At 38.1% G+C, this 27435-nt stretch overlaps 2 protein-coding genes across 7 annotated transcripts in view; one reads left to right on the plus strand and one right to left on the minus strand.

The window, feature by feature from the left end:
• Positions 1-25140, minus strand: LOC103593052 (24-hydroxycholesterol 7-alpha-hydroxylase). The gene is given in 7 exon segments (XM_008575971.1): positions 1-180; positions 7252-7356; positions 11537-11647; positions 13151-13263; positions 15645-15772; positions 19156-19160; positions 24778-25140. Coding segments are annotated over 7 exon segments (819 nt in total). The 5' UTR covers positions 24955-25140.
• A 152-nt stretch (positions 25141-25292) lies between these two features.
• The window catches only part of SLC25A27 (solute carrier family 25, member 27), a 24854-nt gene continuing 22711 nt past the window's right edge, over positions 25293-27435 (plus strand). For 4 of the 6 annotated variants that reach the window (XR_550710.1, XM_008575965.1, XM_008575964.1 and 1 more), the window contains exon 1: positions 25320-25657. Coding sequence is in view for 5 of the 6 variants with exons in the window: in XM_008575965.1 (XP_008574187.1) it covers positions 25552-25657 (106 nt within the window). In the remaining variant the exon portion in view is untranslated. Of the gene's footprint in view, positions 25658-27435 lie in introns of all 6 variants that reach the window. The other 2 variants (XM_008575962.1, XM_008575963.1) reach the window with 2 other exon arrangements.

Raw genomic sequence — 27435 nt, forward strand, 5'->3', positions numbered from 1 at the left:
CTATAAAACATGGTATTCAGCCAATAACAGCAATAAGTACACATTATCAGAAGTGTCTTCAATTATGTCATTTAACTCAGGTGTAGTACCTGCTGCACCAAACACAGAAGATATGCCTTCCATAATGGTCTTGTGGATATCAGGATGAGACAGGACAAATGTGAATGTCCAAAATGCAATCTTAAAAAGAAAAACATACTGCATATCAAAAACTGAAACTTCTTTGAAAGTGAATAAAAGCATATTTAGTATTAGCCATAAACATTTAAAAGAAACATGGACAATGTTTAAATTAACCTTAAAAGCACATTAGTAAAAGAGCACCTTTGAAAACAACCAACTTTCAACCAGAGGACAAATTTATAATTTTATTCTGTCACTATAGCTTAACTATTTTGTTTACATAGATTAAACTCTTTACTAAAAAATGGGCAGAAAAGTGAGATTTTTTTTTACTAGTGAGCAAGATAAAATATTATGTAGGCATATATTAAATATTTAGAAGCAACAAACAATAACACTGAAGAATGGTAATCCCCCCCAAAAAACATTTTTTCAAGATTTAATTTCCTTAAAATACAAATGAATCAGCAAATTTTATATTCTGCAAATGAAACATGGTAATTTTAAATAAGCCCAAGGAAACCATACCTAAAATCTCATGAACTGAATTATGAGTACTCAACATCAAAAATGGGTTCCTTTCACATCTGAATGTTATTGAACATAGCATACTTGCAAGTTCTCTCTATTGGCCAAATAGACTTATTTCATGTCTTTCTTCATTATTGTATATAAAATAAACGTATACTGCTATACATCTTCACATTTAACTTCCTATTCAAGTAGATCTTTTTGCTTCTATTTTTGATTACAAAATAAAGGAAACCTGTATAAAGTCATTAAAAGGAGTTTGGCTCTTTTATTTTTTTCTGTAAACATTTATTGTGAAACAAGTTCCATCTGGAAAAATCAGTCCTGAAATGAACTGAGTAATACTTTGTGTTACTTAAGTCTCTGTCTCTTCTGTGAGGTAGCATTATGTACCTTTAAATAATCCCAATACTTCCCCTCTGTGGTCAAAAGAGGAAGAGCAATGTCTGAAAGGAAGTGCTCACCTAAGTCAAGTTCAGTACCGCTCATCATTTTCTTCTTTGTGACATTAAATTGATAGTGCAGGGATCAATATGGTGTTGTTTACATAAACAAGGTGAACAGGAAAATCAAGGCCCCTAAAATCCAAAGACCGTATTTCTGGGGCATTATCCAGATCAGGAAAGATTTACCCTAGAGATTCTCTAGTCCATTTTTACAGATGAAGAAACAGATGCTCAGAGAGCTCTCTTCTGCTGTCTCCCTGCTCAGGCTCATTCTACTATTACATATAATAGTAGTGCTGAATTATTGGATTTAATTAATAACTACTTCACACTTGTTTATCTTATTTAAAGAGCCAGAATTCATGTTGGGGGAAAAAATCTTACTACATATAGTACATAGATTTTCAGTTACACAAAAGAAGGGTTCGGTTTTATGTGCCTAAACACAGTTTTAGAGATTCACTAAAATCAGGTAATACTTATTTTTATGACAAATACAAGGAATTCAGCTAAACTACAAATGGCTGTAAAATGGTGTTGTTAGGCTTTAAATGCCTCTTCTTTCTTAACAGATTTCTTTTTAAAAATCTATTTTCTACTTTAAAAAGACCAAAGCACTTTTTTAAAATATGAAAAGAAAATATATGTAAAAGAGAGTAGAGTTTATATACATTACTGAATCGATAAGCAAGAATAAGTGACCTTGAGGTCTTTGTGCAACTACAGTTGGGAAAGGAGTTAAAATTTGCTCCCAACACTACCAATTAGTATTTTGCCAAATGGGTTAAGTCCATGGCCAGAGCTGTGCAAAAAGAAAGGCCACGTGGCTCATGTGACTGCAGAAGCAACCACCCCAATGTCTTTCCATTGTTTTGGAGAGGTAAGGACAAAGGTAAGGAGGGACAAGGAGGAAAGTTCCGTGTCTTTGCTGTGTCAAGGAGAAGATGAATTGAGTATGCTCTTCAGCATCATTTATTCATCCATTCAAAAAAGATTTGACAAATACTGATGGAATCTTTTTAACACTCCAGATAGTGTTCTACCCATCATGGTAAACATAAATATGTATACAACAATTCCTGCCCAAAGAACTTTTACATCTTAGTTGGGGATATGGGATACACACAGGAGAAAAAAGAGCTACATGTACAAGATAGTGAAAGTGCCAACATGTGTAGAGACAATAAATGCTGTGGGAGTTGAGAGTGGGAGGAGGTGGTGATTGCTACTTAAAGTATATAGAAAGAATTTCAGAAAAAAAGCAGACAAAAAAGGTAAAATGTCAGCTTTGAGACTGGTTTGGAGAAATGTCCTAAAAAATTCATTTGGCAGTCAGGAATTTCTTAGAATGTGGAAATGGTTTTCCATAGAAACAATTTCCTTAATTATGGTTAATATCTTGGGCCAGTCTACTGAAGTTTACCTAGGTCACAATGGGGCCTCCTAGTAACCTGGTACCTCCTAGTAACCTGGAAGCCTGAGCTGAGTCCCATGGGCCTTGAGGCAGAGTACAAAGAAGGAGAGAAGAGATAAGGATATGATCTGGGCTCCAAGAAAGGACAGGCCCTGACACCTACACCTCCGGCAGGGCTGCAGCAGCTCTCTCAGCAGTGATGGGAAATCACAATATACAGGACAGGAGTGGCCACTCCCACCCTGAGGCCTTTGAGCAGTCGAGTATGTAGATGCCAGGATAGCCTATGTTCATTACTAATGGGCCATTGAGAGTAATGACTGAAACCAGAGCAATAATTTTTGGAAGAAAGAAAACCAACATTTATTGAACACCTAAGTTGTGCCAGGTACTGTTAACCCTTTCCATGTCTTACCAATATAATCCTCATAACTAACCTTTGAGGTAGGTAGCCTAATTTTCTGTATTAGTCCATTTGTATTGCTGTTACAGAAATACCCAAGACTAGGTAATTTATAAAGAACAGAGGTTTATTTGGCTTACAATTCTGGGACAGCTGCATCTGGCACGGGCCTCAGGCTGCTCCTACTCATTGGAAAGTGGCAGGCAGCTGGTGGGTACAAGCAGATCACATGGCAAGAGGAAGCCAGAAAGAAAGAGGAGGTGCCAGAGTCTTTTAAGCAACTGGCTCTCGCTCACTACCCCTCCTCCCCCAGGGAGAGCATTAACCCATTCATGAGGGATCCACCCCCATAATCAGCTTCCAGCACTACCACTTTGGGGATCAGATTTCCACGAATTTTGTAGAACAATACATCCAAACTCTATCATTCTGCCCCTGGCCCCCCAAAATTCATGTCACTCCACATACAAAATATAATCATTCCATCCCAACAGTCTCCAAAGTCTTAGCTTGTTCCAGCACCAATTTAAAAGTCCAAAGTCTCATCTGAGATAAAAGGCAAAACTCCTTCTAGCAGTGAACCTGTAAAGTCAAAACCAAATTTATCTACTGCCAAGATACAATGGTGGGACAGACACTGGGTACACATTCCCATTCCAAAAGGGAAGAATAGGCCAGAAGAAAGGAGAAACAGGCCCCAAACAAGTCCGAAACCCAGCAGGGCTGACATTATGTCTTAAAGCTCCAAAATAATCTTCTTTGACTCCAAGTCCTGCATCCTGGGTACAATGGGGCATCTGGGCCCCCAAAGCCACAGGCAGCCTCACTCCCACAGCTCTGCCAGGTGCAGCGCTGGTGCCTGTGGCTTTTCTAGGCTGGTGTTGCATGTTGCCAGTGGGCCTGCAGTGGGGTCCTGGCAGCAGCCCAATTGCCTTGGCTCTACTAGACATTTCCCTGGTGGGGACTCTCTGTGGGGGCTCTGACCCCACTTTTCTGCTCAGCATTGCTCTAGTAGACTGCCTCTGCAGCAGCCCTGCCCCTGCAGCAGGTCTCTGCCTGGACCCCCAGGCTTTTCCATACATCCTCTGGAATCTGGGTGAAGGCAGTCACACCTCCACTGCTCTCATGTCCTGCTGGCCTGAAGACTTACCACAAAGTGGACACCACTGGGGTTTCAGGCTTCTACTCTTCCAGAGCTGCTGAACGAACCACACTTGGGGCTGCTCCAGCCAGAGCAGCTGGGATACAGGGAGCAGGTTCCTGAGGGCAGCTGCACCTGAGGTCTGTCCTCCAGGACAATTCAGTCCTTCTCGGCCTCAGGGCCTGTGATGGGAGGGACATCCTTCCAGACTTCTGAAATGCCTTCAGGGCTTTTCTGCCATTGTCTTGCCTATTAGCCTCTGGCTGCCTCACAGGCCAAGCTAATGTCTTTAGCAACCAGTTTATCTGCTTCACCCTTGCATTTTTCTCCTACTCTCTCCTTCTCTACCACATGGCCAGGCTGCAAATTTTCCAAATCTTTACACTCTGCTTCCCTTTTAAATTCTGGCTTTACATCATGCCTTTTCTGCCATAACTCTGCATAGGCTGTTAAAAGTAACTATTCAGTTTTCTTAATGCTTTGCTGCTTGGAAATTTCTTCCACCAAACATTCTGGTTCACAGCTCATAAATCTCACCTTCCACAAAGTCCAAGGGCATGGACACAATGCAGCCACGTTTCTTGCTATGGTGTAGCAAGGGTTATCTTTTGTCCAATTCCTGATAAATTCCTCATTTGTATCTAAGACCTCATCAGCAGCATGGTCTTTACTGTCCATGTTTCTATCAGCATTCTGGTCACAACCATTTAACCAATCTCTAAAATGTTCCAAACATTCTCTCATCTTTTTATCTTCTTCTAAGTCCTGCAAACTCCTCCAACCTTTGCCTAATACCCAGTTCCAAAGCTGCATCCACATTTTCAGGTACATTTTCAGGTATCTATATAGCAACACTCTATTCCTCGGTACCAATTTTATGTATTAGTCCATTTGTGTTGCTTATAACAAAATACCCCCCCCTGTGTAATTTATAAAGAAAATGAAATTTACTGCTTAAAGTTTCTGAGGCTGGGAAGACATTTTCAGGTATCTATATAGCAACACTCTATTCCTCGGTACCAATTTTATGTATTAGTCCATTTGTGTTGCTTATAACAAAATACCCCCCCCTGTGTAATTTATAAAGAAAATGAAATTTACTGCTTAAAGTTTCTGAGGCTGGGAAGTCCAAAGTCCATCTGGTAGTGGTGACAGTGACTCAGGAGTCTCACAGTGCAAGGTGGTGGAAGCAGAAAGAGCAGAGAGAGAGACAGACTCTCCTCTTCTTTTAAAGCCCTCAGAACCACTTCCCTGGCCACCATTTTTAATCCATTCACTACTTCACAGTCCTACAGTCCAATCGCCCCTTCAGGGCTCCACCTTTTGATTCCCATAATAGGATTTCCCACCTTCTTAACAGTCACAGTGGGGCCTAAGTTTTTAATATATAAAACTTGGGGGGACACAACTGATGCTTCAGGGAGTTTTGGGGGGACATAATTCAATCTACTGCAAACCCCATTTTACAGATGAGGGCAGAAAGTCTTGGAGAGGTTAAAAAATTGGCCCACTGTCACCCAGTGCTGAGAATTGACTTTGGACCTGACTTTAAAACCTTTCCAAGGTCTCTGCCTGAACACCAGGCTGCCTCTTGGAGGTGTCAACAAGAGTCAGTGTGATGGAACTTGTGCTAATCACTACACACTTCCTTTCCGAAAGAAATGATTTAAATCCTTTCAGACCAGCACCAGGAGCAATTCCACAGAACTGACTTCCCCTGTGTCAGATCAATGGGGCTTTGCGTGGCTTTCTTTCAGGGGACATTTGTAATGAGAGTTTGAAAATTAATCCTCTGACAGGAGTGGCTGTTTTGGTGCTGCTTTGGGAGTTGTTTTGATGTTTGCTTTTCAAATTTGCTATAGCTTAATGAGTTTCCAAGAAAATCATTTAAGAAAAATATTAGAGAATAATATTAGAGATACATGAAAAAGGGGAAGGGATTAGACTATTTTTATTTGGCCACGCCTGATGAAATATATATTTTACTGCCTGACACACATTTGAGCAGAGAGGCCAGAATTTCTATCTCTGTTCCCTACCCAGTAAGTTTCATAGCAGGTTAAGGGAAAGTAAAATATCAGTACTTAGAAAGGCTTTTACCATCTAGGTCTACATAAGAGGAAGGAAAAATAAATAATACTTAAAATACCTCCATTTATTTCTATTTGCTAAAAGAAAAAGGGAAAAATGACTGCATTTATCATTAAAAATGGGTTGAATATTCCTGTTTAGTAGAAAAAAAATGTATTAAAAAAGGGTACCCTTTAATTTTAGGTAATATAAGTAGCAACTTAGGCTAACGTGAGAGCTTTCCTGTCCCAGGAAACTGGTGTGCATCAAACATGATGTGGTAGACAAAACATGGCTATAATCTAGTTCATGACAGCTTCAAAAAGAAACAGTTAAAAAAGAGTCTCTGCTTTCTTTAGAAGTATTGTGAGTTCCAATGTTACTAGTTCCATTCATGGGGAAGCTTACAGGATCAAGATGTAAGTAATGCAAAAGGGAATGGTGCACAGAAGGAGAATGGGTACAGGGGAGTGAAAGAGCTACTCTTCATCGGGTACCTGCTGGGCTTATCTTGTTCAGTCCTTACAACAACTTCGTAGAGAAATGAGAGTTACCATTTCTTGAATACCCAAGTCCTAGGACCATACTAGGAATTTCATGTGCATTATTACTTTTTATACCAATAAGAAAATGGAGGCACACAGAGTGTAAGTTACTGCAATGAGATTCTATAATTTGGGGCTGGGGATGTCTGGATTCAAGCCTAGTTCCATCTGAAACTATCCATTTACCTACTGTCTACCCCATAAATGGTTGGGGCCAAGCCTTATTCATCTTTGCAGCACCAATACTAAGTTCATTGCCTGACACACAGAAAGTGTTCCATAAACAGGTGTTGTCACAACTGGCCCCAAAGGCAAGCTTTTTCCTCAGCCTGTTACACACTGCCTTTCAGAGGATAGAATTCACTTTGAACCTCTGCTTTGCCTCTTTTGTGACCTAATCAGATTCACCAGGCATTCAGTTTTGTTTTTTATCTCACAACCGAATCCATTATAGTCTTTTTCTTCACCATAATTAATGAAAGGACTGGGGAAAAAACAAAAGGATGGAAGAAACAAAAAGAGAAAAAATGAAAATACAGTAGACAGAAATGTAACTCATGCTTTACTAATATACTTACAGGAACAGCATTAGACAGGGAAGCCCAAAGCATTAAGAGCCCATAACTGGGAGAGGTTTGTCCATTTGTTTCCATTTCTATGTCCAGCACAGCCTACATTATTGTCTGTTTAAAAGAAATAAATATTGTGAAAACATGGCTATGTAACAAAGATTTATGCTAACAAACAAAAGATTATGCATGTTTCTTTAATCCAAAAGATATTATTCCTGCCATTCCGGGGCTTGCAGTTTGAGACATGCTAAGGGACTTACATATTTACTGGTAGCTTTGTAATTAGGAGTAAGGACTCTGAAGCTCAGTTGCCTTACTGTCTTGGTTCAAATCCTGGATGAGTTACTGAAGAGCTGGATGACCTCAGACAAGTTACTTTAATCTCTCTGGCTTCAGTTTCCTCATCTATAAAATGGTCGCAATATGGTACCTACTTCATAAAATTGTTGTATTAAATTAGTTGGTAACTTTAAAGTGCTTAAAACAAAACCTGGTACATATTACATATTACATTTTGATAAATGTTATTATCTCTCTTTTTTTTTTACATAAACTTCTGCTCTTAAGAAAATGCAAGCAACACAGAAACAACAATCTCAGGAACATTCAGGAAAAACCCTAACCCCATCTACCATGCAGATTCTCAGCCTATACACCATGGGAGAGAACACTCAAGCTAGTATATTATAAATACTTCAATAATCTAATACCATGCAGAGATTTGACATTTGACTCGAATCGCACCAGCTCAGAGCAGAGCCCCGTCCAAAGACCTACTTCGGCTGCTCCTAGGCCACCACACAAATTTCATTAAGGCATTTTCTTCCTTGAGAGTTTTCCCCTGATTTGCCTTTACCAAGGGAAATGAGGAAGAAATTCAGACACTGTAACATTTTCATTAAATTACTTGTGCACTTTAAATTTTATATAACTCAGGTCTATGTCAGGAATAATGGGAGCTAATGTCTATTCACTTCTTGTTAAGGGCAAGTACCATTTTTAAGTGCTTTACAGATATTTAATTCATTTCAATTTTCACTATAGCTCCAAGAAGCAGATACTATTATTTCCACCATTATACATATGAGGAAACTGAGGCACAGTAAAGTTAGGGAACTTTGCCAGGGATATACAGTTTGTATGTGGTTGAGCTATGATCCAAACCTGTGAGCCTGGTCCTGGCTCCAGAGCCCACACTCATAGCCACTGAGACACATTCATAACTTCCATATATTAGGGAATAAGAGAATTGCATTGTACCATAATGTAGTGGTTTTGTTTCAGATCCTATGACACAGAAAATAACTATTAAACCACTAGCATATAAAATACATGATAACAGAGACTGCTGCTGTTACTTACTGACATGCGATTTTTCACAAGTGATTACTCTAATCCCCAGCTTTTTCAGTTTAATAATCCCTTGTTTTCTTGGTATTAAGGTTGCTGTGAAAAATAAACAAGAAATAATTTTGTGAAATGTGTAATACTATGCCTGCCTGGTATAAAGTAAATACCCCATAAATGTTAGCTGATGTCTTATTGTTATTGTTTTAGTAATAATGGATTAGCAGAATTAAAATAGCTTAAATATGAATTTCGTATATTGCTGGTCTCTATCATACTGCTGGTCTCTATCAGTGTAAGTTGTTACAAGTCAGATTTTATACCTCACCAAAGTCCTATTGATAATTTCATTCTTTTGATATGCTATTCTGTAGGGCAGTCATAATTTTAAATGAAAATACTAGTTTAATATATATATCTACAATGACATAGAAGAAATCACATTTTACATTTATGATGTGATCAAATGTGTGTATAATATTTTTAAGAAATGAAATACAACTTCTACCCAGTCTTCTGCTTGACTAGGCCATTAAAATCAAATTATGTAATAGAAGAGAACAAAATATTTTTATTTTCTTCTTAGCCCACTTTTTTTTAAAAAAAAGTGAGAATAAAAACATAAGCTCAGTGTGAACATTTCTGGAGGAAAACAAAGAAATGATAAACTAAAAAATGAAGTTAAACTGCTCATAAATGTCCAAGTTGAATTCTTGCCCAAAGTCTTAAACATTGGATTGGCTTCAGCAAAGTTCAAATTTTGTCTTTATTCAAATAGGGGGTTAGAGTACCTATAATTAAAAATGCCTCATTTCCTCAGAGTAAGGAAAATAAATGCTATTCTAGAGGTATTGTTGGTAGGGAATTTTAGCTGAGGATTTAAAGGCCTTGTTTGCTAGAGCCATCGATTATAGATCTATGTGGGAACATCTTTTATACACATGTACTTTTGCCCCTAAATCCTGGAAAATAATGCAAACAAAAATGTCTGGGCTGTTTGTGAAACAGAAATAAAAGCTGAAACATAATTTGTCAATGAAGGGCATTCCAGTACAGCTTTCTGTTCCCTTAATTCAGGAGGGAGATTCGTAGGCATTCACACATTTCTTTTTTCTAACGCTATCTTCCTCTCTGTTACATTTCCCCCTGTGTAATGAAGACATAAAAAAGAATTACTCGATTACTCAAAGCAGTTTGAATGCATTGAGAAGCCTGGAAGGACTGCACTTCAGTAATTTCCCCATTAGGAGGAGAAAGCTGAATGTGACAGCCCTGATTCAAAGTTACCTTCTCCCTTTTATTGTAAAGACAAGAAAGTTTCGCAAGAAAATTCAGTTGATTTAATTATCATAAAGAACACAAGGACACAGGCAGAGTTATGGCTAAGTATAGTTTTAACAATGGAAACTAGTAGCATCAGCAAAATAAACAAAGTGACATTCCATAATGCAATTTTTAAAAAGTTAAGTCGATCTACCAACAAAAGCTTGTTCTTAGCAAACACTTTCTTTTCCTAGAGGAATTTCCTCAGTATGTTTACATAAAAATCAAGTAACTTTCTCAACATATTAATCAGTAGGTTAACCTGCACCAAGGACATCTGCCCTTTGAGCCAGCAATTTTGCGGTGTTACAATTCTTTATCTACAATAGAGACTTTAGCCTGGGGGAAGTTTCCTGTCTTTTGCAAGCTTAACATTCCTATGTGTAATTTTAAAAGGTTAGGCTATACCTGAAACTACAGGGCTTTGGAAGACAGGTCCTGTGAAATACATTTGCTTTATAAATGTTACTCCACACCTCTCTAGCTAGCAGAGTTGTTTGTGACAACACTTGCTGTTTAACTAAAAACAAAAACTTTTGACATCATTTTTAAATACTAACATATTTGAAGTGATGTTTAAAAGTGGTAATAACAATGATAAACTCTTATCTAGTCCTAAGTGCTTTATAAAAGCTAAAGCATTTAATCCTCACAACAACATTATGAGGTTACTATTTGCTTCCTGTGGTCAAGATAATTCAGAGATAACTGAAATTGTCGTCTTATTTATCTTTATATTTTAAAATGCTTTCTAAGCAAGCATATTAGACCCTGAAAAACATGAGATAATAGAAATAGGTGAAGAAACTGAGGCCAAGAGGTTAGGTACTGTGCCCAAGGTCACACCAGGTGACTGGATTTGAGTCTAGGTAGTCCAGGGCAAATGAAACCCTGTCTCTGAGAGGGGTCCCAGGCCTCAGACAGTTTTCAAAATCCCCCAGAGGTGTTTCTAAGGAGCAGCTAAAGGTGAGAACCATTCATTAGCAAGTATCAAAACCAACCAGAAGGCTTGTTAAACCACAGCCTGCGGTCTCCACCCCAAAATATCTGATTGAGTAGTTCCAGGTGATGCTAGTGCTATTGGGTCTATGGACTATGTCTGAAGAATCACAGATCTAGAATAACACTTAGGGCACTGACTTCTGGTGCCTTGCTTTTTAAATTATATATTCTACCTCCCTGCATTTGAAAACAGAAACAACTAGCAGAAGTGACATCAAGTTTGCTTTACTTTGCTTATATAAAGTTTGCTTTGTATAGCTTTATTATCCTCTCCTGATTTGCCATCATGCTCACCTGTTATTTTTTTTAATTCCATTTTCCATGAACTTTTTGAAGTACTCTTGTATTATAATATAAAAATCAAGAAAGAATTTCAGAATTTTGTTTTATTTTGTTGTTGAAGCCTCAACTTTTTTCCTATATAGAGCAGAATTAATAGCTGGTGTTGTGAGGGTGTGATAATAAAATAATTTATGTAAACATGTCCAGTACAGAGCTTAGAACGAAGATGGTGTCTAATTAAACTCATGTTTTTTTAATCAGAAATATATTTTTAACAATCATAGTTTATTATGATCTTCATCTCATATTTTAGCAAAAAAAGCAAAGGAATACTTACCACAGAATTATCCTCTTCAGATTTGTATGGTTTTATATCTGGAATGCTTTTCTCACACAGTGCTACGAGCCACGTTTTGGATTTTGACCAGTTTCTACATGAGGAAAAAAACTGTAGAAATTAATTTGAAAGTACTTTAGGAGTAATAGTTTACAGCATAAAATGGGAAATGTCTGTGGAACTAGCATTATTTCTCCAAATTTCTTCTTCATTTTCAGGTAGAATATCATGAGAGTTCTACCTTCAGAATTATTAGGCAATTAGGCTGTAAGGGTGGAGCTCTCATGAATGGGACTGGTGCCCTTATTTAAATTATGCCAGGCATTTATTCTCCAGACCAGGAAGTTACAGGAAAAGGACATAAGTTGGGTTTTTGCTAAATATAGTTTAATGATAACGTCAGTGAAACAAGCAAGGTGACATTCCATAATGCAATTTGCAAAAGGTTAAGTCGATCTACCAACAAAAGCTTGATCTTAGCAAACATTCTCTTTTTCTACAAAGCTTCCCAGTATCTTTACATATCAATCGGTAACTTGTCTGTCCTTGAGCCAGCAACCTTGCTGTGTTACAATTCTTTACCTTACAACAGAGATTTAGCCTGAGGAAAATTTCCTATCTTTCGCCAGTTAACATTTTTATATATAATTTTAAGAAGTTAGGCTAAACCTGAAACTGCAGGGCTTTGGAAAACCTGGCCCGGTGAAATACATTTGCTTTATGTATACTCTGCATCCTTCCCCCAAAGTTTCAAAAATATCCAAGGATTTTCCTTGTTTTGTTGTAGATATTGTGCATGCTTTAGCAAATTTTTAAGTTTGATTGTTTCTGGGTTTTATTTTTTTCCCCATCTCTCTCTTTCTGTACTTCTAACAAAATGCTAACTGTCACTCCATTTTATGAGTCAGAACTGTTGAATCCCACCTTCAGCATTCCAAGATTCCACTGAGAAGGAAAAGTACCTTGGGTAACTTTAATTTACCAAATCTCCTTATACACGTGGGGAATTTTTCTCAGGGCTCCTATGCCCAGCCTTTATCTTTTCCAGAAAGCTTCAGAACATTGCTGACTCCCTCTGCTGCTCTTTCCTGTCTCTCCTGCTTTCTGAGACCTCCCTTCTAAGAGGACCCTGGGTTCAGTCCTGAGGCTCACAGTGACTTGGCCTTAGCTACCTTTGTAAGTCTGACAAACATCTCCTGGACTCTTGTTATCCACTTAATGACTCCATTCTCTCCCCTGTCCTCTCAATGTCCTATTGTTTCAGTAAGCACAAATTGCACTGAATGTTTTATCAAAATTCTGATGGATGCATGACAATTATAAGAGGTAAAACCATGTAACGTATACACAACTGCATGAAATGATTAACAAGAAATTACTGTAAATGTATTAGAATGATTGTACTGTCTTACTTACTCACCGTAAAATAGGAATGCTAAACTGAAAATTGACTATTAATTATAACATAAGATTAAAATGATGTCTTATTAGCAAGTTAGGTAGACTTCATTAATTTACTAGATAATTTTTGAAGTCTAATGTATAGATTTCAGATTTTTTTATTACAAAAATAGCAAGATTATATCATACTAATGCATCTGTTTGCCTATTTACCTCACTTTGCTTCAGGTCCATTGTCCCTTGAGTGCCTAAGTTCTCCAGTTGTTCATGTAATCCTTCAGTCAGTTGCTCAGTGAATTGATAGAGATTGAAAGTCTCCATTTTCCCTTTCAACACAATATAGAGTTTTTCATGCAGTGTTAAAAAGATATTCTTTGGAATTGATGCTATAAACAGAGAAAACTATATTCAAAATAAGCAACAACTCTCTGAAAGAGTCTATATACCTCTACTATTACTTGGCCAGTAGGGGCTATAGCCAAAGTCCTCCCAGCACATAAAATCACTTCCTGTGAATAAAAGTAGACAAAGATTCAACCTATACTGTGGGACAGTAAAAGTTGATAATGTAATTCACTTCAAGGGATGAACTATCAATAGATGATTATGAGGTCTGGTTTTTCAAGCCCCTTCACCCTCCAAATCTATATTCAAAATATATTGAAAACACAAAGTATTTTACATATCCTAGCATTTTCAGAAGGTGTTGTATCTGATGGATGATTATGAGGTCTAGTTTTTCAAGCCCCTTCACCCTCCAAATCTATATTCAAGATATATTGAAAACACAAAGTATTTTACATATCCTAGCATTTTCAGAAGGTGTTGTATCTGATCAGAACATTCTCTACTTTACCATCCCCCAGATCCCTACGCTCACACACCCACATTGATAAGCCCCAAATTTCTTCTGCTAATTTCTATTTATCCTTCAAGAGTCTTCCTGACTGTTACTCTCATCAGGAGGCCTTTCCTAACCCCATGAACAGCTTTGACACCCCTGCCTCTATTTCCTTCATATTAGTACTTCAAAAAAGTTTGTGGAAAATGAAATTAAAAGATAATACGAATCTTTCCATAAACTGTTTGAAAACCCCTCGTATTCATGCTCCTTCCAGGATATATACTCCTGGTTAGGTTGAGGTAGTGGGAGTATGAGTGAGTTGGTTTTTTTTTTTTTCAATTCTTTCTTTTTTTTTTTTTTAATCTTGTTTTATTGTCTTTGAAGTAACTTTTTCAGAAAACAAGTTTTAATTTTGTATTTCATCATACTATTATGTGTAAGTTACATTTGGGAAGGCTAATTAAAAATAATTTTTAGATTTCCTGAGCGTACATCTTCTTGATGGTGAAGGAATATATGGGAGAAATGGGAAGCTAACTCAAGAGTAAATATTAGCACATTTCATATGTTAAAAAGAAATACTTAAACTTGAAAATCACGAAAGTGAAAAAACTTCATAATTTTCATACACCTCTGATAGTGAGTTAGGATATTTTTCTGAAGGGATATGTGAAGCACACAGATCAAAAGCCTCCAAAATACTTAAACTCTTTGATCTGGAATTCCATAGTCCAAATATCAAGAAGCACTAAATAGTCAAAGAATTTAACCAACAGCTGTGATTTTCATGTAAGCAAGAAAAAAAATAATAATCATGCTATTGATCACTGACAGCTTTTAAAGCAAACATTTTGTCTTAATGTCAAGAAATGCATGAGAGGCTACGTGAAAAGGAAACTGAGCAGGGAACCAGACAGGAAGCCACAGGCACTAGAAGCAAGTGCAAACATTGTAAAAGCAAAGAACCAGGCACACAATGAACCAGCTTTGCATTTTTGGGAGGACACGTGGCCTCAGCACACGTTTGCTTCCTGGAAAGAAATGAAGACAGACAGCCACTCTGGTATCATGCTGACCAGCACAATCTAGCAATCTCAGAGGATCAAGAATTTGTGAGAGGGCAAAACAAACCCCCACTTACCTTAGCAGCCCTATGGGATATGTCAGGAAATAACATAGTAAAAGGCTTACTAAGCAGGAAAATTCTACTTTCAGGGAATAGAGTAACAACATGTAATCAAACCAAAAGCTGTAGCCTGTAGAATGTTGTATACACAGCAGAACAGTTAGTGCCATCTTGAGAGCTGTAACATGACACAGATTCCAAATGTTCTCTGAAGAAAACATCGGTGAGGTATCCTCATCTCTTTCACATGTCTAATTGAAATCTAAATGTATTAGGCTGCTAGCAATTTGCTTTTCTTTTTTTTAAAATTTTTTTATTTATTTTATATTTTTTTTCCTTTTTGTCTTTTTTCGTGACCGGTAACAGGATCGCAACCCTCAGTGTTGTGCCCGTACCGCGACCGGCAACGGGATTGCAACCCTCGGTGTCGCGCCCGCACCGCGCTCAACCAGTGAGTGGACCAGTCTCTATATGGGATCCGAACCCTCGGTGGGAGCGCCGCTGCCGTGCTCTCAAGCACCGCACTCTACCGAGTGCACCACCGGGCCAGCCCAGCAATTTGCTTTTCAATGACCAAACTCATTATATATTCTTTTCCCCTTCTAGCCATACCTCAAGAATAAAATAATAGGCCCTCATCATTCTTGATAGAGGAATGAGGATGTTATTTTTACCTAAGACTACTCCTGGATTCCAATGTTGGATCTCAGATGAACCTATCTAAAAATATTCTTTACCTGTATGATACACAGGATTTTGCACTGTTCAAAATCTATTTTGGGGGGATTTTAGAAACACATTAATTCCCTCTTCTTCAGTAACAAAGGTCGTTTGGTTTCCCATTGCGAAGACTGTAAATATTTGAAATAAAACACATAAACACAGATCATATTAGGAAGCATTTCTAAGCCATGGGTTAGGTTTAAGATAGTTTTCCTCAAGAACCCCAATGCCAAAGTTTTAGTCAAGATAAAAATTACTATGATTATACCTGATAATTAATTATAAATTGTGACTGTTTCAGCCAAATCTAAATTACATAAATCCTAATTTGTTCTGCCCTAATATGTAACACTCCTTTTGATAATGCTATTATTTACTTGCACTTTCCTTTCTTGTAGTATAAAATAACTATTAGAAAATAATAATTATAAATAACAATTAAAAATTATTTCAGCACTGTGATATTTGAACATTATTTTCAGGATTAGTAGGCTTATAAGCCCCCGATAGCTCAATGTCACTCAAGAAAAAGATATAAAATTGCCAGCTGGTTTTACAAGAAATCCATGGTCACTCAACACCATCTTGCAATCCCAAACACTCTTCTAATGTGTTTACTTTCTTACTTCCCCAAATGACTATCTCACCTGTCCACCTTGCTCATCCCTCTCCACTCTGAGATAGTGTCCCTGCCTTGTAACTTACTGGAAAAATGGAGGCAATCGAGTAAGAGTAGCCTCATTTTCCCACCACCCAGTCTTGCAAGGTATACACGTGTACCCATTCTCCATGCTTCCCTCCTGTTAACACAGATGAAAGGTTCTGCCCCTGAGAAATGTCAACACTCCTTCACTTGTGTTATGGATCCTATGCTCTCTTGCTTTCTCTTTGTTCTACATTTATGCCTTCTCTCTCCTACGTCACTTATTTTTCTTTCTCTATCAGATCACTCCTAGCAGCCTACAAACAAACATTAGCACAGGATTTGATTTTCACGGAGTCTGTGACCTTTTGGGGGAAAAAACTATATCATCATTTTTATTGACTTCTAACTATAATTTAGTGTTCTCTTTAAATATGAATGTATGCAACAGACCACAATCTTCTCCATGATTATCATCAAAAGAACCATCATACTTTCATATCCCATTACAGTTATAAATATCTAAAATCATCATTTATGCTCATCACTACTTCAATATTATTCATTTCTAAACCCACCACAAGATGGCACATCATTACTCCTGTGGTACACTGTTGGGTGGTACTACCAGGAGACTGTGGGCCCAAGAATCACTGAACACCAAAGAGTAAAGTCCCATTTTCTCACATCAGTAATCCAGACATCTATACTACATTCCAATATTCCCTATCTACAATTGTTTGTTAACCAATACTTAGAAGATGACTCATTTTCATTGTTAAAGTTTTGTTCAGATGAGAATTTTTAACTTTCCATTAGGAAAGTCGTCTTTTATAACATGTATTGGCACCTAGACTACAAAGTATAGACCGACCAAGTTCAAACATTGAATAGTTGAGATAACTTCCGACATGTGGTATTTAAGGTAACTTACTGTCATAGAACTGCACAGTGAAAAAATGCTCATGTGCCGTGTTATAAATTCTGTAACAGTTGGTTTCTTGTTTTATTTGCTTTCCTTTTATGCTCCTTTTTTTGTGCAATGTCAGCAGCCTCAGTGTTATGAAGTAAAGGCAAGCACATACAGTGTTGCAGAAGTGCTCGTGTATTTTTAATTTTTTATTTTAAGATCATCGTAGATTAACATGCAGTTGTAAGATATATTACAGAACCATCCATGTCCCCATTACTGTTTTCCCCAGTGTTAACATCTTGCAAAACTATGGTACAGTATCACAATCAGGCTATTGACATTGATACAGTCAAGGTATAGAATATTTCCATCACCTTAAAGATCCTTCACGTTGCCCTTTTATAGCTGTACCCACTTCCCTCTAGCCTCCGCCTCTTCCTTACCTCTTGAAAACCACTAATTCGTTCTCCATTTCTGTAATTTTGAATTTAAAGATGATATAAAAATGGAATCATACAGTGTGCAAACTGTTTGGTTTTTTTTCATTCAGTATAATTCTCTGGAGATTCATCCAGCTTTTGTGTGTATCAGGAGTTCATTCCTTTATATTTCTGAGCAATATTCCAAGGTATAAAAACATCACAGTTTGTGGAAACATTGTTGAAGGGCATTGGGGTTCTTTTTGTTTATGCCTATTACAAATAAGGTCTCTCTATATATCCATGTCCAGGTTTTTGCATAAACGAAAATTTTTATTCCTCTTGGACAAATACTCAGAAGTGCAATTGCTGGGTTATATGGTGAGCTGCATGTGTAGTTGTTTAAGAAACTGCCAAACTGTTTTCCAGAGTAGCTGTACCACTTTACATTTCCACCAGATGTCTGAGTAATTCAGTTTCTCTGTATCTTACCAACATTTGGTGTTGTCACTGTTTTTTATTTTAGTCATTCTGACAGGTGTGTAGTAATATCTCATTGTGGATTTAATTTGCATATCCGTAATAGCTAATGACCCTGAACATCTTTGTATGTGCTTATGTGCTATCTGTCATATATTGTAGATACTAGTCCTTTGTTGTATATGAGGCTTACAAATATTTTATCCCAGTCTGTACTTTACTTTTCATCCTCTTAATGGGCTCTTTTACAAAGCAAATGTTTTTAATTTTGATGAGGTTAGATTTATTAATTTTTCCTTTTATGAATTGCGCTTTCAGTGTCAAGTCTAAGAACTATTTCTTAGCCCTAGATTAAGAAGATATTCTATATTTTTCTTAAATTTTCATAGTTTTATATTTTACATTTAAATTTGTAATCTATTTAATATTTGTGTAAGATGTGAGTTTTAGGTTGAAGCTCCTTTTTTATATTGATTTATTTTTTATCAAAACATAATTGATTATACATATTTGTGGGTCATAGAGTTGAATATCAATACCTGTGCACAATATATGATGATGAAGTCAGGATAATTAATACACTCATCTTTACAAAACATAATCATTCTTTGTGACCCTTAACCAATTTCTTGCTAACTCCCCCCTCCTTGTTTCCTACCTGTAACAACCACAGTTCTGTTCTCTCCTTTGAAAGTTCAATATATTGTTGTGATTGTTCTCTCTCTCTCTCTCTCTCTCTTTCATTTATTTATTTATTTATTTTTAGCTCCCACTTGAGTGAGGACATGCAATATTTCTTATGTGGCTGGCTTATTTCACTTAATGTAATTTTCTCCAAGTTCATGGCTGAGTAGTCCAATTGTGTGCATATACCACATTTTCCTAATCCAGTCATCTGTTGATGGACATTTAGGTTGGTTCCATATCTTGGTTATTGTAAATAGAGCTGCAATAAACATGGGAATGCAGGTATCCCTTTGACGTGATGATTTCCATCCCTTTGTGTATATACTCAGAAGTGGGATTGCTGGATCATATGGAAGTTCTATCTGTAGTTGTTTGAGAAACCTCCATACTGTTTTCCATAATGGCTGTACTAATTTATAGCCCCACCAACAGTGTAGAAGGGTTCTCAATACCCCTGATGAACAGACGCAAAAATCCTCAACAAAATATTAGCAAACATAATCCAGCAGCACATCAGAAAGATTATACATCATGATCAAGTGGGATTCATCCCAGGGATGCAAGAATGTTTCAACATATGCAAAGCAATAAATGTGATATACCACATCAACAAATCAAGGACAAAAACCATACGATTACCTCAATAGATGCAGAAACAGCATTTGACAAAATTCAACACCCCTTCATAATAAAGAGTTTCAACAAATTAGGCACAGAAGGAAAATATCTCAACACAATAAAAGCCATATCCAACAAACCCAGTGCCAATATCATCCTGAATAGAGAAAAATTGAAAGCTTTTCCTCCAAAAACAGGAAAAAGACAAGGATGCCCACTCTGACCACTCCTATTTAACATAGTATTGGAAGCACTAGCCAGAGCAATCAAGCAAGAGAAAGAAAGAAAGAGCATCCAAATTAGGAAAGAGTAAGTCAAATTGTCCCTGTTAGCAGACAACATGATCCTATATATAGAAAAACCTAAAGACTCTACCAAAAAACTCTTAGAGCTGATAAATGAATTCAGTAAAGTAGCAGGACACAAAATCAACATACAAAAATAGAAGCATTTTTATACTCCAACGATGAAGTAGCAGAAAAAGAAATCAAGAAAGCAAGCCCATTTACAATAGTTACCCAAAAATAAAATACCTAAAAATAAATTTAACCAAGAGGTGAAAGATCTCTACAATAAGAACGAAAAATCACTGCTGAAAGAAATTCAAGAGGACACAAAAAGACAGAAAGACATTTCATGCTCATGGATTGAAAGAATTAACATTGTGAAAAATGTCCATATTACCTACCCAAAGCAATCTAACGATTCAATGCAGTCTCGTGAAAGTATCAATGACATTCTTCACAAAAATAGAAAAAATAATCCTAACAATCATATGGAATCACAAAAGACCCGGAATAGCCAAAGTAATCCTGAGCAAAAAAAAATAATAAATAAATAAAGCCAGAGGCATTACACTACCTGTCTTCAAATTATACTATAAAGCTAAAGGAACCAAAACAGCATGGTACTGGCATAAAAATAGACATTTGAGCAAATGAAACAGAATAGAGAATCCAGAAATCAACCTAGGTACCTACAGCCAACTGATCTTTGACAAAGGCACTAAGAACGTACACTGGGGAAAGGATAGCCTCTTCAGTAAATGGTGCTGGGAAAACTGGATATGCATGTGTAGAAGAATGAAACTAGACCTGTACTTCTTGCCATACACCAAATCAACTCAAAATGGATTAAAGACTTAAATGTAAGACCTGAAACTATAAAACTCCTAGAAGAAAACATAGGGGAAACACTTCAGGATGTAGGATTGGGCAAAGACATTAAGAATAAGGCCTCAAAAGCACAGGCAACAAAAGAAAAAAATAAACAAATGGGATTATATCAAATTAAAAAACTTCTGCACAGCAAAGGAATCAGCAGAGTGAGAATAAAATCTACAGATCTACAGAATGGGAGAAAATATTTGCAAACTACACAATTGACCAGGGATTAATATCCAGAATACACAAGGAACTCAAACAAGTCAATGGCAAAAAACAAGTAACCCAATTAAAAAATGAGCAAAAGAGCCGAACAGACATTTCTCAAAGGAAGACACACAAATGGCCAATAGATAAAAGAAAAAAAAAAAAAATGCTCAACATCACTAATTATCTGGGAAATGAAAATCAAAGCCACATTGAGATATCATCTCACCCCAGTTCGACTGGCTATTATAAAAAAGACAGAGAATAACAAATGCTGGCAAGAGTCCCTCCACTTTAAAGTATCACATTTCAATTTTTTTCTTATTATGTTTTTCCTGTAGAATAAAGGGAATACTGTAAAATGACCAAGAATTGGTCCATTTCATCTATATTGTTAAATGTATGTACGTAGGATTATTCACAGTATTCCCTTGTTATTCTTTTGATGTCTGCTGTGTCTGCAAAAGTTGTCTATAAACTATTTTAATGCAGGAAAAATTGTCTTTTAGGAGGCTGCTTGGCAGCTGGATCCTATGCCCATATTTTTGGAATTTTCATTCTACAAGTGTTGGTGGAAGGCAGACACCAACTCCCTCAATAGAACCTGAGAAATCATGATGTTTAATTTGAGCCAATATTTTTCCAACAGTTCACTTAAAATATTTATTGAATATTCTTTTTGCAAAATACCCAAGTTCATCCTAGTACACTTTTGGACATTGTTTCCAAATAGTATTTCTATTATTTCACCTAATAGAGAATCTTAGGCAGCTGCAGATGGTCATCCTGGGGCACGTACTACTTACGTCTTTAAAATAACTTTCCTAGTCAGAGTGCCAGAGATTTTAGCAAGGTCTCATGCTTAAAGAACTATAAATCATAATCAACATAAGACTGACATAACCAGGCACAGTTTGAAGTGTAAATGAAATCCTCTATCTCATTTACTAGGTACAAAGTATTAGGCTGCAACATGTGTTTTTCTATTGTAACAGAACTTACTAAAGACTGGGCTCTAGCCATCTCAAAGCTCAACTAGGGTGGGATCCACTGCCAAGCTGGCATCATTGGTGGCAGAATTCAGTTTTCCACAGGCTATTGGACTGAAGGCCTCAGTTCTTTCTTTACTGGTGGTGGCCAGGGCCTCCCTCTGTTTCTTGCCTTGTGGACCTCTCCATCATATGAGATCTCTTTGTGAAAGCATGCAAGCCAGGAAGTCTGCTATCAAGATGAAAGCTTAATCACAGAGGTAGCTTTCCATCACTTACGCTGTATTCTATTCATTAGAAGTGAGTTACTAGGTTCTGTTGATACCCCGGAGAAGGTGATTACTCAAGGGAGTGGATATGAGGAGGTGGTGATCATCACGCATTGTCTCAGAAATCTCACTACTACATGTCTATCAATGAGGGAACTTATATAAATTTAGCTATATCCATGCATCTTTAAAAAAAAGAACTAGTGGTTATATATGGTACCGATACATCAAGATCTCGATGTCTGTTGACAGAAGAACAGTTGTGAACAGTATGGTGCATTTTGCTTATAAAAGGTGGAAAATAAGAATCTACAGGTGTATTTGCTTGTATGTGGTGAAAGAAACTACGAAAGGATATGTAAGAAATGAATTACAGTGTCACCAAGATTAGGAGTGAGGGGTAAGACTGGATAGGAGGGACTTTTCACTGTAACTTTTATATTTTAAAATTTCTGAACTATATAAATACACAATCTATTCAAAGATTAAATAAAAATAAAGGGAAGAATTTTGTGGTCATCAAAGTTTTCTCTTCTCTGCCTTCTTCAGGGACAGGAGAAGCTGAGGGTAATAGTTCATAAAGGAATTTTAGAAATTGCTTCCTGAAGGTTCAATATGCCCTAAGCACTGTCTTACACAGTTTCCATTTAGATGCAATTTCCTATTCAAGCCTACTAATCAACTACATAACCTCATATGATGAAATATAGTCATTAAAAAAAAAGATTCAGTGATATAGTTAATGACATGGGAAAATTATTCACATTATGTTAAATCCAAAAGCACACAAAATAGTATTACAGTATGTATTAGTCCGTTTTGTGTTGCTATAACAGAATACCTGAGACAGGGTAATTTATAAAGAACAGAGGTTTATTTGGCTTACGATTCTGGGACAGTTGCATCTGGCGTGGGCCTCAGGCTGCTTCTACTCATGGTGGAAAACAGCAGCCAGCTGCGGGTAAAAGCAGATCACATGGCGAGAGGAAGCAAGAGAGAATGAGTGGGGAGGTGCCAGGGTCTTTTAAACAACCAGCTCTTGCAGAAACTAATAGAGCAAGATCTCACTCAGGCACTCCTCCTGCAGGAAGAGCATTAATCCATTCATGAGGTATCAGCCCCCATGACTCAAACAGCTCCCAACACTGCCACATCCAAACTCTATCATTCTGCCCCTGGCCCCACAAAACTCATGCCCCTCCCACATACAAAATATAATCATTCCATCCCAACAGTCCCAAAAGTCTTAGCTTGTTCCAGCACCAACTTAAAAGTCCAAAGTCTCATCTGAGGAGAGAGGGGAGGGGGGGAGAGGGTGGAAGGGGGGAGAGGGAGGGAAGGGGAGAGAGGGAGGGAAGGGGGAGAGGGATGGAGGGGGGAGCGGAGAGAGGGAGGGAGAGCAGAGAGAGGGAGAGGGAGGGATGGAGGGAGAGGGCGGCAGAGAGAGAGACTTTCCTCTTCTTTTAAAGCCTCAGAACCACACCCCTAACCACCATTTTTAATCCATTCACTACTGCATGGTCCTACAATCCAGTGGCCTCCTCAAGGCTCCACCTTTTGATTACCATAATAAGATTTCCCACCCTCTTAACAGTCACAGTGGGAGCCGAGTTTCTAATACATAAAACCTGGGGGACACAATTCAAGCTTCAATCAGTTTTGGAGGGACATAATTCATTCCACTACACAGTATTATTCCACTGTTGTCTGCTAAGTTATACGTAAATGCATAGGAAAAAAAGCCAAAATAATATACACTAATTTTTTTACAGTGTTTATTTCTGGTGTGATATTTTCAGTTATTCTTATTTTCATCTTAGTATTCATCTTCAGTATTCTTCAAGTTTTTTACTAAATTGCAACCTCAAAGATTTTAAAGGTAAATGATCACGATAAATATCAAGCTACTATGTATAAAATTATTCTGTAAATTGGGTTAACCAGATAGAAACCTTGTGGAGAATGAGTCACAGTAGAAAGTATTATAATACATAACAATGATGACGATTAATATCATACAAATTCATTAGACAATCAAGTGCCATAAAATCTTCGTGGCTGGAAATTCAATAAAAATTAAAAGGTTAACAAAAGACCTATTCCCTAAAGCGCACACACATCTGAAAGACACTTTAAGGACAAAAACATCTCCTACAACAATGATTACTAATCTCTTTAGGGTGCAGTGAAAATGGAACGCATCATCCTCCAATAACACCAGCTGAAATCCAGTGACCCCATTAAATTTGTGAAGACCAACTTTGCAAGCAATTTTTACAACATCCTGATATTAACTCCTATTTGGATATGAATTTGTTGCTTATTTTCACAAATTTAAATTGTATTCCATTCCCGTCTTTTACAATGATTGCAAACATTTAGTTAATAAGTATACACTTAGAATTTAACTATGACGAAGTTACTAGCACTTAAAGGTTAATCTCTACTTCCAAAGGGCAGGTGCAAGCTGCAGAGTATTTCATTTCTTTCGCGAAACCTTGCATAGGACATAGTTGTTGATTGTTAGGAGAGGAATCTGTCAGCCTAAACAACAGAGAGAGAGGCTTTGTAAAAGAGAACGATATTTATTCGAGAATGGGCATTGCAATAGGAATACGTAGATCATAAATGACTAGATCGTTTAACTGCGGGACGCAGGTATGTTCTCCACGTTCTAACATTGCGCTTGACGTCCAACAAAAGATGATAAAAAAGAAAACATTATCTCCTACGGAAACCCCGCCTGCCACGCCACGTACCTTGATTCTTGCTTTCTCTATAAATTCTAGAAGCGCTTTCCCAAACTCAAATTCAGCTCCAATCCAAGGAATCCAGCCCTTGATACACGGGCGTCTACGTACGTCCTTCCTCTGAAAGAATAAGAAAAGAGCAATGCAACCTAGGATAATAATCACTGTCGGGGAAATTAGATCCATGTTTCTGTCCAGCACCTTCAGGAGTCAGGGAAGTGTGAAAAAGTCTTGCTGCACTGGTACCTGCTCCCTTCCCTGTGGGTTATGGCACCCGCGGGCCTCCCAATCTTTTTGCTCCAACCTTTTGCAGCTAGTTCTCCTTCGTAACTATAGCTTCCTTTCCCCGCCCCAATTTTTAGGTGACTTTTACATCACCGCTCCCTCCCACCTCCACCTCTGTTCAAGTCCAGGCTCTAGGCCACCGCAGGAAAAAATGCAGGAGCTGGACCTGGTGGGAGGGAACGCGCCCTGTTGCCATGGAGACCGAGGGCGGAGACGCAAAAGGCGTCTCGTTGCCGGCCAATCGGAGAAGTCGCAGAGCCCGGCCGACTACATTACCCAGAAGCCTCGTGGTTCCGCTTTGTGTTTCTGCTTTTGGGCGCCTGGGGCCGCTGGACGTCCCCGAAGGCTGCGGGTTCGCCGGACCGAGGCAAGAGGGGGAAATGGTCCCCGCCCGGCCACTCGCGGGTTGAGGAGGGGCTGCCCTGGCAGGGCGGCAGGCCAGCTGCGGCGCGGTGCACCGTTGGGAAGGGGTGCGTTGCCGTCCAGTCCTGCTGCTGAATGTCCGTTCCAGAGGATGAGGAGAGGCTTTTGCCGCTCACCCAGAGATGGCCCCGAGCGAGCAAGTTCCTGCTGTCAGGCTGCGCGGCGACCGTGGCCGAGCTAGGTACCCGCCGCCCACGCCCAGGCCTCCCCGGCAGGTCGACGCGGCGCCGCGCTGGGGGAGGCACTGGCGGGCGGCTTTGTGTCAGGCTCGGTGCATCCCGAGAGATTGCGCCCTCTTCCACGCCTGCAGGGCCGATGTGGCAGCGTGGGGGCAAGGCCAGCCTTGTGAGGAGGGGTGGGAGGTCTCCGAGGTCTCTTCCTCCCAATTTTGTCAGATACCTTTCTCATGGATGTGCTATCGTGCTTGAATATGTATTTTTCGAAGCTTCATGAGCTGTCATTCCTCCATAGGGATCATTTTCCCGTTCATGAGGATGACCTTTTAAAAAATGCAATACATTTTTCATCCTCATTTAGAAAATCTCTGTGGTTTATGTTCTTACACAGCCTCACTGTATCATTGTATTTTGGGTCCAATTTGTGGACCTACTTTGTGGGACTTCAGTTATTAACCTATAACTTATTTCAACGTCCGCCAGTTACTTGACCTCTTTGAGCTTAATTATGTTGTGTTTACCTTACAGGACTCTGAGAAGTCATTAATATATAAATACTAAATTCGAGGCAGGGCACCTATTAATTAAGACATGACTTTAATTACTACAGTACTAGGGACTGTGGATATATAGTTGGAAAAAACCCAGTTCTGACCTTCTTACAGGCTTGTGGAGAGACATGCAGAGAAAGACAATTAGTGTGCTACTAATTATGATGAAGATATTATTAGGTATCATAATAGCATGCCTAAATGAGTCAGAGAAAACTTTAAGAGGCCTCCTAGAGTGGAATTATGATGCTCTCACATGAACAGGTGGTGTTTCTTCCATGGGTTTTGTGGGTAGAGTGCCTTTGTGTTCCCTATGAAACCTTAACTGTGTATTTTAAAATTACCCTTACATTTTCTTGCCAATTAACAACAACAAAAACCCCCCCCAGCTCTGATGTGTTATCATTTGTAAATATTAGTCGGTCTTGTTCTAAAACAAGTGTATTTAGTATGAACATAGCCAGCACATGATCTATTGTTTTGTTTTTTGGACTCTTCCACTTTTGCCTTTTGGCAGTTTTTTTCTTTCTACTCTCAAAGCTGATGGAGAATTTTTATTTTCATTATTTTTAGTGAAATAAAATTCATTGACTTAAACTAAAAGCAGATTGCTGAATGATTAGATATATTTCCAGTTTTTAAAACTGGTGTTTCTCCTATGACTCAATGGCTTTTGTACAGGAGCATTCTTGTTGAAAATTCATGGAGAGAATTGTGTGGGGAAAGCGGATGGGAGACGGGGATCAAATTATGGATGGTTTCGAGTGCAAATTAATTCAGGTTCAGAACCTAAAGCATTATTTAATTAACCAGCAAGAAAACAAAAATTACTTTGAGAGGCAAAATCTGTGCTAATACCCATATAGAGACTCCTATTTCTTAAGACATTTTGGGTTTCATATATCAAAACATTGCTAGAATATACCTAATCATTCAGCAATCTGCTTTCAGATATTTTTAAGAAAAAGTTACTGAATTTTATTTCAGTAAAAACAATGAAAAATAAAAATTCTCCATCAACTTTGAGAGTAGAGAGAACAAAAACAGTGGGGCCAAGGGGCAGAAGTGGAAAAGCACAAAGGACAAAACGGATCATTTGCTGGCTATACTAGAAATACCAAATAAACTTATTTTAGAACAGGACGAACTAACATTTACAAATGATAACACATCAGAGCTGTTCCTCCTCCCCCCCCCCCCCCCCCCCCCCCCCCCCCCCCCCCTCCTCCTGT

Source organism: Galeopterus variegatus, unplaced genomic scaffold, assembly GCF_000696425.1.
Source record: "Galeopterus variegatus unplaced genomic scaffold, G_variegatus-3.0.2 Scaffold1268, whole genome shotgun sequence".
Taxonomy (NCBI): Eukaryota; Metazoa; Chordata; class Mammalia; order Dermoptera; family Cynocephalidae; genus Galeopterus; species Galeopterus variegatus.